The sequence below is a fragment of the Grammomys surdaster genome, unplaced genomic scaffold (genome assembly GCF_004785775.1).
Source record: "Grammomys surdaster isolate TR1022 unplaced genomic scaffold, NIH_TR_1.0 693, whole genome shotgun sequence".
Lineage (NCBI taxonomy): Eukaryota > Metazoa > Chordata > Mammalia > Rodentia > Muridae > Grammomys > Grammomys surdaster.
The window spans coordinates 246,446-260,832 of record NW_021605112.1 but is presented as its reverse complement, the minus strand read 5'-3'; the positions used below and the strand labels follow the sequence as shown (position 1 = coordinate 260,832).

Genomic DNA, 14,387 nt, shown 5'->3' with positions numbered 1-14,387 from the left:
CTTATGCAGTGCCACTCCGTGATGCATGAGCATTCAAATATCTGAGATTAAGTGTGCCATACTTATTCAAACCAACACATTCATGAACTGGACAATATGAGGGAAGGAACACAGGAGGTGGAAGACTTGGAAAAGACTGGAAATTGTGAAAATCACCACTCATGTTTAAAATGATCAAAGCAGGAATATATACACAGTAGAGAATACTGAGATGATCATTGGTATTTATGTAGTGAGGTCTCAAAACATAGGCCTTGTTTGTTTAGTGCATTAATTTGGGTTTTACAGACACCAGGACAAAGGCAATTCTTATAAAGATAACATTTAATTGGGGCTATCTTACAGATTTAGAGGTTCTGTCATCAAGGTGAGAAGGTGACAGCATCCAGGCAGGCATGGTTCAGGAGGAGCTGAGAGCTCTACATCTTCATCTGAAGGCTCCAAGCAGAGTACTTACTTCCAGGCAGCTAGAGTAAGAGTCTTAAAGTCCACACCCACAGTGACACAGCTACTTTAACAAGGTCACACTTACTCTAACAGGACCACACCTTCTAATAGTGCTACTTATTGGGCCAAGCATATGCAAACCATAACATTCAACTCCCTGGCTCCCAGAGGCTTGTTCAAAAATATGAGCCTATGGAGACCATAGCAAGACATAGCATAATATAAAATACATTTAGTCCAACTTCAAAAGTTCATACTCCATAGCAGTCTTGACAATGTTAAAACTCCAAAGTTTAAAATCTCTTCTAAGATCCATCCAATCATTTTACTCTAATCCCCAAAGCAAGACAGGAAACCAGGTGGGCAAACTCCAAACTCTGCATCTCCATGTCTGATGTCAAAGTGGTCCTCAGATCTCCAACTCCTTTTTCATCTTTGTTGACTGCAACAGACTTCTTTCTCCTGGGCTGGTTCCACTCCCTGTTAGCAGCATTCCTTAGGAGATATCCTTTGGCTCTGGTATCTCAAAAATTTTGCTCCAAGGCAACTTCAGTCTTTTGGCTTCTTGTTCTAATGTCTGGGATCCACATATGGTCTTCTGAGCTGCAAAGGACTTGGGTCACTTCTCCAGTTCTGCCCTCTGAAGCACTCCAGGGTTTGGTTGATTCTACTCCATTGCTGCTGCTATTCTTGGTGGCCATCTCAGGGTACTGGCATTTCTAACATGCTGGGGCTTTTCACTGAAAGCTGGCTTCACCAATAGCCTCTCATAGGCTCCCTTCATGGTGTCAAGACTCAACTCCTTTGCATGACTCCTTCAGTCCTGGGCCATCAACTGCAACTGAGGCTGCACCTTTACCAATGGCCTTCCATAGCTTCTCACAGTGGCCAAGTCTCAGCTTGACCCCTTCATGCGTTCAAAACCACTACCACCTAGGTGACTCTTACACAATAATACCAAGTATAGCTGCAGCAGGGTGTACAACCTTGACTATCTCTGGAACACAGCTCCTTTGTGCTCTCAGAAAACACTTCCCAGAAAATATCACCTCAATTAAGCTGGTCTTTTCTTAATCACCACTAATTTCTTTTCTTTTTTTTTTTTATAAATAATTTATTTATTTTTGAACATGAAATGCTTTTTTATAGCATATAGGCTTTTGTAGTAGGATCTGATGATTTTTTTAATTTCCTCAGTTTCTGTTGTTATGTCACCCTTTTCAGTTCTGATTTTATTAATTTGGATACTGTCTCTCTGCCCTCTGATTAGTCTAGCTAAGGGTTTATCTATCTTGTTGATTTTCTCAAAGAACCAGCTCCTAGTTTTATTGATTCTTTGGATAGTTCTTTTTGTTTCTATTTGGTTGATTTCAGCCCTGAGTTTGATTATTTCCTGCCATCTACTCCTCTTGAGTGTATTAGCTTCTTTTTGTTCTAGGTCTTTCAGGTGCTCTGTCAAGCTGTTAGTGTATGCTCCCTCCAGTTTCTTTTTGTAGGCACTTAGAGCTATGAATTTTCCTCTTAGCACTCCTTTCATTGTATCCCATAGATTTTGGTATGATGTGTCATCATTTTCATTAAATTCTAAAAAGTTTTTAATTTCTTTCTTTATTTCTTCCCTTACCTGATTATCAAGGAGTAGGGTGTTGTTCAGTTTCCATGTGAATGTGGGCTTTCCATTCTCTTTGTCATTTTTGAAGACCAGCCTTAGACCATGGTGATCTGACAAGATGCAGGGAATTATTTCAATTTTCTTATATCTGTTGAGGCCTGTCTTGTGCCCAATTATATGGTCTATTTTGGAGAAGGTACCATGAGGTGCTGAGAAAAAGGTATATTCTTTTGCTTTAGGGTGAAATGTTCTATAGATATCTGTTAAGTCCATTTGGTTCATAACTTCTGTTAGTTTTACTGTATCTCTATTTAGTTTCTGTTTCCATGATTTATCCATTGCTGAGAGTGGGGTGTTGAAGTCTCCCACTATTATTATGTGAGGTGCAATGTGTGTTTTGAGCTTTAGTAAGGTTTCTTTTATGTAAGTCGACGCTCTTGTATTTGGCGCATAGATATTCAGAATTGAGAGTTCATGTTGGTTGACTTTTCCTTTGACAAGTATGAAATGCCCTTCCTTATCCTTTTTGATAGTTTTAAGTTGAAAGTCGATTTTATTCGATATTAGAATGGCTACTCCTGCTTGTTTCTTAGGACCATTTGCTTGAAAAATTGTTTTCCAACCTTTTACTCTAAGGTAGTGTCTGTCTTTGTCACTGAGGTGGGTTTCCTGTAAGCAGCAAAAAGCTGGGTCCTGTTTGCATATCCAGTCCGTTAGCCTATGCCTTTTTATTGGGGAATTGAGTCCATTGATGTTAAGAGATATTAAGGAGAGGGTGTTGTTGCTTCCTGTCATTTTTGCTAATAGTGGAGACATCGTTTGTGTGGTTATCTTCTTTTGGGTTTGATGGAAAAGGATTATTTTCTTGCTCTTTCTAGGGTATGATTGCCCTCCTTGTATTGGAGCTTTCCTGCTATTATCCTTTGTAAAGCTGGATTTGTGGGAAGATACTGTGTAAATTCAGTTTTGTCATGGAATATCTTAGTTTCTCCGTCTATGGTAATTGAGAGTTTTGCTGGGTAAGGTAGTTTGGGCTGGCATTTATGTTCTCTTAGGGTTTGCATGATATTTGTCCAGGATCTTCTGGCTTTTATAGTATCTGGTGAGAAGTCAGGTGTAATTCTGATAGGTTTGCCTTTATATGTTATTTGGCCTTTTTCCCTAACTGCGTTTAAAATTCTTTCTTTGTTTTGTACATTTTGTGTCTTGATTATTATGTGACGGGAGGTGTTTCTTTTTTGATCTAGTCTGTTTGGCGTTCTGTAGGCTTCTTGTGTGATTATGGGCATCTCATTCCTTAGGTTAGGGAAGTTTTCCTCAATAATTTTGTTGAAGATATTTACTGGCCCTTTAAGTTGGGAATCTTCACTCTCTTCTATACCTATCATCCTTAGGTTTGGTCTTCTCATTGCGTCCTGGATTTCCTGGATGTTTTGTGTTAAGAACTTTTTGGATTTTGCATTTTCTTTAACAGTTGTGTCAATATTTTCTAAGGTATCTTCTGCCCCTGAGATTCTTTCTTCTATCTCTTGTATTCTGTTGGTGATGCTTGTGTCTATGACTCCTGATTTCTTTCTTAGGTTTTCTATCTCCAGGATAGTCTCCCTTTGTGCTTTCTTTATTGTTTCCACTTCCATTTTTATGTCCTGGATGGTTTTGTTCAATTCCTTCATCTGTTTGTTTGTGTTTTCTTGTAATTCTTTAAAGGATTTTTGTGTTTCTTTAAGGACTTCATCCTGTTTTCCTGTGTTCTCCTCAAGTTTTTTGATAGTGTTATTTACTTCCTTCTTGTAGTCCTCTAGCATCATCATTAGAAGTGATTTTAGATCTGGTTCTTGTTTTCCTGGTGATATGGGGAGTTCAGGACTTTCTAATGTGGGAGAACTAGGTTCTGATACTGGCAAGTACCTTGGGTTGCTGGTGCTTGTGTTCTTGTGCTTGCCTTTCGCCATCTGGATCGCCTTTGTGCTATCAGTGCTGTCTCTGACTGGGGCCTGTCTTTCCTATTATCTAGGTTGTGTCAGAACTGTTTGGGATGGGTTTTGCTGCTTGAGTTAGAGCTGAGGCCCAAGATGTGCTCAGTGTTCAGGTGGAAACCGGAAGGGGCCGGGGCTCCGGGTCAGGAGCAGATTCCTGGGTTTCAGTGAGTCCCAGTGGGTCCCAGTGGGTCCCAGTTGCTCCCTGATTGGGGGCGAGCACTGCCACCTCCTAGCCTAAAAAATTGCTTGGCACAGAGGTCCTGCGAGCCCTGCTTCCTCTGGATTCTGCGAGATTGTGTGCAGAACTGACTCTCGGGATCTGCTCCGGCACAGACCAGAAGGAACCCACGCTCCAGGCCTGGAGTGAACTCCTGGGTCCCAGTGGGTCCTAGCCGCTCCCTGATTGGGGGCAAGCACTGCCACCTCCTAGCCCAAAACCCTGCTTGGCACAGAGGTCCTGCGAGCCCCGCTTCCTCTGGATTCTGCGAGATTGGGTGCAGAGCTGCCTCCTGGTATTCGCAAGTGCCCGGGCCCAGACCGGATGGAGCCTGCCCCGGGCCAGGAGCGAATTCCTGGGTCCCAGTGGGTCCCGGTTGCTCCCTGTTTGGGGTGAGTGTTGCTTTTACCTTACCTGGGATGCTTCGTGAGTTCAAGCTCCTGGGAGTCCCTGTTTCTCTCGGTTTTCTGGGGTTGAGTACGGAGCTGCCGCCTGCGACCTACTCTATGCTGGGGCCCAAACCGGAGGTCCTCACCACTAATTTCTTAGCTCCAGCTAATGAGCATCAATTGTCCCATAGTCCCTTCTATTTTTCACTCTAGAGTTAGAGCCACCTGACCCAAGGCTGCGGTGTTCTGTTGCTTGCTGGGCTGGAACATGGTCCTTCTTATTCTTTTACCAGCTTTCTGTTTTCCAACTCCCTCTCTGTCTAAGCTTGGCTTTCCTGAAACTTGCTCTGTAGATTGACCTTGAATTCAGATATCTGCATGACTCTATCTCCTGCAATGCTGGGATTAAAGGTGTGTACTACCATGCCCAGAGTTAAGTGTTTTTTTTTTTTTTTTAAAACCTAGAACCTGCTTTGTTCCAGGCTACTCTTAAACTCAGAGATCTATTTGGCTTTGTTTTCTGAGATTAAAGGTGTGTACCACCATACCTGCATCTAAATTTAGCTCAGTAGAATCTTGCCCCAAAATCCCTCAATCTGTTATTTCTTAGAACACAGGATTCAGTTCCATTTCACTTCCTGGTGCACATTTAATAATTGAACCATGTATTTTATACTTTTCCTTTCTAAGTTTGCAATTCTTTTTCAAAAAAATCTCTTTCTTATGATTCAGTCAAGGTCATATGATGAAAGATTTCATTTAATCTACGGAGTAAAATGCAGTTGGCTCTGGGTTAAAAAATGACCTTGAACCTACAGTCTGTTTCTTTAGTGTATATCAGTACCCACTGGTTCAAGCATTATGTTGTAGGGATACTATTCACAAAGAATTCTCTAATTAGTCATAATGACATTTTTATAGTGCCTTTATTAGCCCTTGACTGTGTATCCACTTTGTAGGTGGTTCAATCACCCAGCTAACTCCATCACATGGACACATTCCCACTGTAGTAATAAGATTAACTTTTCCTGGACCACACCAGGAAAATCCTAATTTCCTGTTTGTTTTTGAGAAAAGGGTCACTTGTTGTTGAGATACCAGATCTTTTGATTTCTTAGAGAACCTTCTTCAAGAACCTGACCTAAAGCCGGGCGGTGGTGGCACACGCCTTTAATCCCAGCACTTGGGAGGCAGAGGCAGGTGGATTTCTGAGTTCGAGAGTTCGAGGCTAGCCTGGTCTACAGAGTGAGTTCCAGGACAGCCAGGGCTACACAGAGAAACCCTGTCTCGAAAAAAAACAAAACAAAACAAAACAAAACAAAACAAAACAAAACAAACAAACAAAAAGAACCTAAGGTTGAACTCCAGTTAACTAACAGGCCAGTATCTACCACCAGTTTCCAGGTTATCCCTTCCCCCAATAAGACCTGTGTCTAGCAATAATCTCCAGGTTACTCCCCAACAACACCCAGGGGTAAGACCAGTTTCCAGGTTATTCCCAAGAAATCTGCACCCCCCCTTCCTCCTCCCCCCACCCCCCAGGTAACAATACTGCCCTTGGTGCTTCACTTCCTAACAACCACCAATCAAGAAACAAACAAACAAAAAACAAACAACAACAACAACAACAAAAACCAGAAGTTAAGTTTATGGTTTGGCTCCCAGCACCAGACAACTATTTAAAGGGCCATAATGGCTCCCCAGTCAGATGTGTGAAAAGATAGATACTTCCTTCTTGTCTTTATAAGTACTTGCCTAAAACTAAGCTGCCCCCTCCTGTACTTTTGTGACAGAGACGGTGGTATGGCCTAAGCTCAAGCTTGAATAATTTGAGGTCAATTCGGTTGCATTGGAATTGGCTCTTTGGTTGTTTTTTGGGGGTTCATGATCCTTTCCTGGCACAACAAGGTCAATACAGATATTGAGCTAACTCATGACCATTCGGTTGGCTTTCATTTCGTAACCAAACACACACACACACAACCACAGACAAAATAACCAACATCTGAAACAAAATTTGTCTTAGTTGTAATTCCTTATGAAGCAATAAAACCTGATTCTGTTTTCTCCATTTTGAAAAAGAGTGAACAGTATTCACAACACAGTCTTACTTAATATTTCATGATACCCATACTATTTTCTGGATTTAGTCACTGCTTTAGTTGTTTACAAAGAAAATTTAAATTGATCTGCTGGTTTTTTATGGCTTAGTAAATCAAAAATAGTCTTAAGCCTTGCACATTCTCTCTAACTCCTTTCCCTCTGCCATGCATACACAGTCCCTTTCCATTCTTACTTTCAGGCAGGAATTGTCTAATTTGTCAGAGTGTTCTTGAAGGCAAGAATTATTCAGAATGCACATTGCTTTCTGCCTCCTGTAATCTCCTAGTGATCTAGGTTTTGGATGTTTTAGAGGAATATCCAAGTTCCTAAGGTTGTTCCGAGTGCTAAGTCATGGTCTTCAGTCCATTTCCTTGAAATTGTATTTTATTAACGTCATCAGTGTAAGCTCTAGATCGCTGCTCACCCAGCATCTCAGAAGACAGGGCAAGCTGGGATACAGTGTGAAGCAAGTGTGAGATGTGTGTGAGGGTTCTGGCGTCTGTGGCTAGTTCTGCAGACTGCCTGCCACCTTCTAGCAATTCACACAGTGTGAGAAGAAAGCCAAGCCTGAGGCCTTCCTGTTGTGGCCTCCCGTGATGGGTCTGCTTTAAACACAACCTCCGGAGGACACTTATAGTGGGTGGGTCCTACCTACTTGCCCTCTTCCCCAGATGATATCTTATCAGTTCCCTGTGTGTTGGACACCGCTCGAGCTCTGGTCAAAGGGCAGCGGCGACAGAGCGGTGGTCTCGGATGGCGGGAATGCGGAGCCGACTGTGGAGAGAAAGGCTTCTCATCCCCTGTCCCCTGATCTGGCGCTCAGCAGCAAGAGACACAGGACACAAGCCGAGCGGCTAACTAGAGTACAGAGAGTGCCAGGGTGGGCAGCCACACGGCTAGCTAGGGTCCCTCCCCCACCCCACGCGGGCAGGGGTGCGCAGGATTTTTGACTTACTCGGATCCAGAATTCACAAGAGATGTAGAGATTTGAGATGTGTTGATTTATTAACAGATGACGGGCTCGGGTGGTGAATGGTAAAGGGCTCTCCTGAAAAATGTCGGAAGGTGTTTTGCTTATATATTGGAAACGGAGAAGGGCGGGGCCAGAAAAATCTTGAGGCAGAGATTTGTTCTCTCCGCCTTGTCTCTGGGCTCTGGGGGCATGGCCAAATTACAGTACCACACCCTTAGATGTTCTGAATCCCTGGCTCTGTGATTGTTGCTGGGTTTGAGAAGTCTTCCTCCACTTAAAAATCTCTCCTATGTTGTCCTAGTGCCGTGGATCTCAACCTTCCTCTGATGGGGTCTGAAGATTTGATACAATTCTTCGTGTTGTGGTGACCCCCAAGGATAAAATTGTTTCCCATGCTACTCTGTTACTGTAACTTTGCCACTGTTGTTGAATCCTAAGGTGATTGTCTGATAGGCAGGATATCTGACAGGCAAACCTTGAGAAAGAGTTGCTCATGCCCCGAGAGGCTGAGACCTAAAGATTGAGAGCACCATACCAGAGCTCCTGTACCCAATATATCAAGTTGTGTCCGGTCAGCGTTTTTTTCATTGCATGGATTATCAACTCGCTATATGGTTCAGAGTGGTGCTTCCTCTATGAAGAGGCACCGTTTACAACACTAGAGCTGAATTTTCATCTTCCAGCTTCAGAACAGGCTTAAGAAGTACTTGGGGCCCATGGGATCAAAAGGCACACTGAGGCTGAAGGACTTTTGGCACACGGGAGCCCAGACAGCTCGGCAGTCACAGCTTCTGCAAGTCCCACCTCAGCCTTTTCCAATAGCCGTTGATGACCCACAGGTGCTGCTCATCAAGCTCTCTCCTTCACCCTCCCACCCAAAGCCTTCACACTCCTCTAGAAGCCGGGGTTTCTGCAGAGCCCACGACCTCACACCAAAGACAAGGTCGGTGGCAACTCCCTGGGAGAAAGACTTCTTGTTTAAGAACATGTGGCTGATGAGTTCCTTGTCCATCTATGAGACCAATGTTACCACACTGCTACTACGCTATGCCCAGAATATGCCACACTGATCTACCATCATGAGAAAGTAATAAAGAAGAAGACAATGATTGTGAAGGAAGAGAATTTATTTGGTCAAAGACGTGTCGACGTGTCAATCACATACAAAGAACAAGAACATCTCTACAATGTGAAGTTTACATTTTCCAGAAAAGAGATTAAGAAAAGGCAGTCTGCCCAGTCACTTGTTGGCTGAGCAAAAATTTCAAACATCAAGCACTCCAGGGTGGTGGCTTAGTCTCTACCCTACTTTGATTCTATGAGTCTCAGGAGAGTCTATGCAGAATTTTCCGAGTCTTCCAGCTTTCTTGTATTTCACCTGAACCAACACCCTGAGCAATTTCTTCATATCCAAACTATCATTCTTCAAGAGTCATCAAAGACAGGCAAGGGCACAGAGGAAAGGTGGACTCCACCTGAAAGGTGAGGCATTGTCCCTACCAGGGACATAGGTCTCACTCTCTTGTTCCAGGGGCCTCTGTTTAACAGTGTGTCCAGAGGAGCCAGGGTGAGTGAGCGAGGGAGCACTAGTGAACAAGCAGAAGCCTTTACCCATGCTTGCTTGTTCTTGTTCTTCCTCTTCTTAGATCTTTGTCTCCTTCCCTGACTACAGAGCTGCCCAGTGTTCATGGGGCCCTAGGCAGTAAGTAGCCTGTCAGCATTGTGCCACAGGTGACCCTTCTTGTCTTGAGCACTCCTGCCCAGTTTGCTGTGTATCTGGGCTGACATTTACATTGGCTGGCAGATCGAGTTCCTTATCCCTCTGTGTCTGCCCAGATTTCTGGTGGTTCTGTTCCTGAGTCACTTTCTCCTCCCCTAAAGAGGTTTCTTTGGTTGCTGTATTCTCCCTGTTTCCCTGGGGCTCTCCTACAGCTTCTGTGCAAGAGCTTTTCTTGTCCTGTCTTGGTGGGAGTTTCTTCAGCTGGTCTTCAGGGCCAAGAACTCCGTGTACTCTGTCCTCTGGCTTGTCAATACTGACCTGTTTGAGGTCAGTCTGCTGCATATAGCAGAGCACATAGGCAGACTCACTCAGGACAGAAGTCACATCACACCTCGTGACCTTAGAATCATCCATCTTATACCACTCCCCATCGCTGGCTTTGATGCAACAATAGTAATGTCCACTATTACAAGTTGCACCATCATGGACCAGGACAGCATAGAGGGCATAAAGTAAAGGTACTCCAGTAGGTTCAGACAAGTATGGCTGCAGGTCAAGGAACTCTGGGTAGCTTACTTCTCTATTCAACTTCTCACCCCTGAAATCTGAGAAGCGATTTAATACTAGCAGGAGAACCTTTGGGGCACTGTAAACCATCAGAGTCTTCAAAGCTGGCATTTTCTCTGTACACCTACCACAGTTGTAGGCGTTGTCCCCACACAGCTCTTCTGCCTTCACTATATCCCCCAAGGCTTGCTTCACACTCTGAGCCGAGCTGATATCCAAGGTAATGTCCAGGAAAGGATCATAGGAATCCGAGGTGCCCTGGCAGTGGAGACACTTGATCTGAGATCTCCACAGGCCTCCAAAGATGTCAGGAATCAGGGAGCTGTCCTTAGAGGGGGAGTCCCACTCTTCGTACCCCCGCAGGCAGGATTCATGCATGGTTTTCAAGGTGAACATGAGAAACTCATGGGCGTCTTCCTGCTTGTGCTTGTGGAAGGCAGAGGTCAGGATGTGGGAGGGCCTCATGACATCCCCCGAGTCGGAGTGGAGGAGGCTCTGGGTCACATGAGCTTCCATAGCACACATCTTACAGCCTTCAGGGGAACAACAGGTCTGAGAGTGCTCCCAGGACAGCATGTAGTCAGCAAGTGGTGGTGTGTGTGTCAAGCACTGCAGGGCTGCGTTCAGGTAGCAGCTGTTGCCTGTGTTCTCCAGCCCGCATCCAGGTCCTTGGGGCCTCTCCCAACTCTGACTGTGCTTGCCATTGGCAGCCTGCTCCTTCACCACCTGGGCTCCATCCTGATTCAGCTCTATGGCTGCAAGAGATAACACTGCTGGGTCTGCTACAGGACAAAAACACAAAAAGACTTTAGGGCCAACAGCTTTGTTGGAAGACATGTCAGCGGGCAAATTTTTAAACTTCAGACTCCATTTTAGAAAACCTGACCTACAAAAGTATCCCCTCTCCAGGAAGAAGACATTGGGATGGGTATGGCCCTTATGCCTTACTGGACAACGACAGGGGGACCTGAGCCATTACAAGGTCCCCTTCAGAGCTGAAAGGATTTGCGGCACCATGAGGAGAGCAACAATACCAACCAACCACAGCTCCCAGGGTCTAAACCACCAGCCTGGGAGCACTTAGGGGGGGATCCAGGGCTTCAGCTGAATATGTAAAAGTGGAGGGCCCTGCTGGGCATAGGTGGAAGAAGAGAACCTTGACCTCATGAAGGCTGGATGCCCCAGGGGGTGGGAATTTTGAGGGTGGGGAGGTGGGAGTGGGGGGGTAGATAGAGGTTACATCCACAGAGAAGAAGGAGGAGGGGCGAGGGGATTGGGGGTTCCGAGGGGGTGGTGGGGGATGGGGTAAGGGGACAACATAGGAAATGTAAATAAATCATCCAATAAAAAAAAAAAAAAGAAAATATACTCTGCCCTTCACCCTTTGAATTCCCCACTGTATCAAATATCAGCCACACAAGATACATCTTCTAGTGTCATCAAATATCAAAGAAAGCACATTCTAGGACATTAGGGGAACTGGAATGTTTGCTTGAAAACATTTTTAAAAGGAAATAATCCAGATTAATAAATGGTTTTTGCAATGGAAAAAAAAAAAAAAACAAGGTCCCCTTCAATTACTGGAGGTCAGGTCTCTATCCCCGCCTTTGCAAGATTAGAATTGCCACAGCCTTTCTATACTTAGAGAAGGGAGGAGATGTCAGGGGTAGCCCTGCTTACACACTGAAGGCCTAAAATCAGCCATAGGCCTAAAATCAGCAATAGGCCTGTCATACATGTATACTAACACCAAGTCTTGGGTCTCTGTGGAAAAACATTGCAACAGATGGCTATAAGCTATTGTAAACAGGCAGCTTTTGTGGAAATTTACTAGCCTGAGTAGTCATAGACCTTGTAAATAGGTAGCCTTGGCAGACAATACCAACTTAGATAAGGACAAGTGAGTCATAGGCAGAGTCACAGTGACCTGTCCCCTGAACCTTCACCCAGCCGATACCCGGTTCTGAAAGATATCTGTATTCCCCCTTAACACCCACACTCCAGTGTCATCCTCTTCCCTACATCCTGCCTTTCTGTGTTTATAACCCCTGTGTGAATGAATTATGATTTGCGAAAAAATAAATAAATAATTTTAAAAAAAAAGAAAAAAAAAGAAAATATCCTGAGTAAAGTAACCCAGTCATAAAAGAACACACACAGTATTTACTTACTGATAAGTGAATATTAGCCCAAAAGTTCAGAATACCCAAGATTCAATTCATGGACCATATGAAGCCCAAGAAGAAGAAAGACCAAAGTATGGATGCTGCAGGGCTTCTTAGAAAGTGGAACAAAATACTCAGAGGAGGAAATATGGAGACAAAGTGTGGAACAGAGGCTAAAGGAAAGGCCATCCAGAGACTGCCCCACTATACAGTCACCAAACCTGGATGCTGGGAAGTGCTTGTTGACAGGAGCCTGTTATAGCTGTCTCCTGAAAGGTTCTGCCAGAGCCTGACAAATACTGAGGCAGACGCTTACAACCAACTATTGGACTGAGCATGGTGTCCCTGATGGAAGAGTTGGAGAAGGAACTGAGGAACTGAGGGGGATTGCAGCCCCATGTGGGGAGCAACAGTGTCAACAGGCCAGATCCCCTGGATCTCGTGGGGACTGGACCACCCACCAAAGAATACACACTGAAGGACCCATGGCTCTGGCTGCATATGTGGCAGAGGATGGCCTTGCTGTATGTCAGTGGGAGGATAGGCCTTTGGGCCTGAGGCTGTCTGATGCCTCAGTGTAGGGGAATGCCAGGGCAGGAAGATGGTAGTGGGCAGGTGGGTGGGGGAGCACCCTCATAAAGGCAGGGGAGGTAGGATGGGATAGGGAGTTTTCAAAGGGGAGACCTGGAAGGGGGAAAACAATTGAAATGTAAATTTAAAAAAATGTCCAATAAAAAAATTACCAAAAAGAAGAAGAAGAAGAAGAAGGAGAAGGAGAAGGAGAAGGAGAAGGAGAAGGAGAAGAAGAAGAAGAAGAAGAAGAAGAAGAAGAAGAAGAAGAAGAAGAAGAAGAAGAAGAAGAAGAAAAAAGAAAGCCTGATCTAACTTTGAACTCAGGAAAACTAACAGGCTGGTACCTAGCATTACTTTCCAAGTTACCCCCTTTCCCCCTACCCACAAAACCTAAGTCTAGCTGCAGTCTTCTGGTTACAACCACAACAAGACCAGCATCTCCACGATATTACTTCAACAGATCTGTACCCTTTGGTTACAAGCCCACCTCCTGACTAAGAACCACCAATGCAGAGGTAAGCAGACATTAAGTGAATTATATGACTCTCAGCACCAGCCACTATGTTAAAGGCTATAGAAACTTTCCAATTATATGCTTCTAGACTCTCAGCACAATCCCCTCCTCCCCTCATCCCCCTCTTGTTGCTAAAGCCTTACCCTTGATAGATATTCAGGGTTTGTAATCACGAAAACCTTCATGTGTGACAGTGGCTAGCTGAGGTGCCCTATCTAGCTAGAATAAAAAAAGCCACACTGTGATTGCATCTGATCAGGTCCTTTCTGGTTTGGGGAGATCAGTACACTTTTTTGTCACTACACATGTAAGCTGTAAAGGCCTTATGGTGAGACTCACCTTCTGAGAAGGGCAGAGCAGCCCCCATGTCTTCAGAAGCCTGTCCCGTCACCCTAGATTCATCCTTATGCCACTCTAGGGCCATAGGAGATGACAAGGCTGGATTCCCTACTGGACAAGAACATAAAGAGACTTTAGGGCCAACATCATTGGTGGGGGACACATCAGATGTAAAGATCTTACAGTGAGACTCACCTTCAGTGAAGGAGGGAGCAACCATATCTCCAGAAGCCTCTTCAAATACCCTGCTGGAGTCTTCTAAGGGAGCAGAGACAGTCTTTCTCTTCAGAAAATGCCCGTAGTCAGGACTATTCCCAAATCCTCAGTTTTTTATAGTTTAGTCCTGTGGCCACGCCCACAAACCTTGGCTGAGCAGCCAATCCCAGATAAGCCTCTAATTCCCTCTCCCAGGTTGGGTGTGGTTCCTGCAAAGAAGCTCTGAAATCTGATCTCTTTGGAGTTCACTTCCCTGCATTCAGTTTGATTTTCCTAGGTATCTTAAGCTTGAGTTTTACTTGGAGCAAAATTACAAAACCATATCAATTGATGACTAGACTTTGTCAAACAAGTTTCCTTCACCTTGCTTACCACACAGTGCTATGCCCATATCTTGGGATCCCCAGGAGGGCTCAAAGAATTGCTTCATCTGTTGTAGTGAGGCAAAGAGTCTTTTAGAATATGTGAACCCTGTTCAGATTGCAATCTGTTCCTACTGTGCAGTGCACCATTTCGATCCCGTGTCTAGGGTTTAGGGCATTTATATGCAAGCAGATTCTGGGGTTTCAGGGT

General features: G+C 44.6%; 1 protein-coding gene across 1 annotated transcript; it reads right to left on the bottom strand.

Moving 5' to 3' along the window:
* Positions 1–9,434: 9,434 nt before the first annotated feature.
* On the bottom strand, positions 9,435–13,818 carry LOC114633543 (ubiquitin carboxyl-terminal hydrolase 17-like protein B). The gene is made up of 2 exons (XM_028782109.1): positions 13,794–13,818; positions 9,435–10,786 (listed from the first exon to the last, which is right to left on the bottom strand). The coding sequence occupies exons 1-2, from the start codon at positions 13,816–13,818 to the stop codon at positions 9,435–9,437; spliced, it is 1,377 nt and encodes a 458-aa protein (XP_028637942.1).
* Positions 13,819–14,387: the final 569 nt, after the last annotated feature.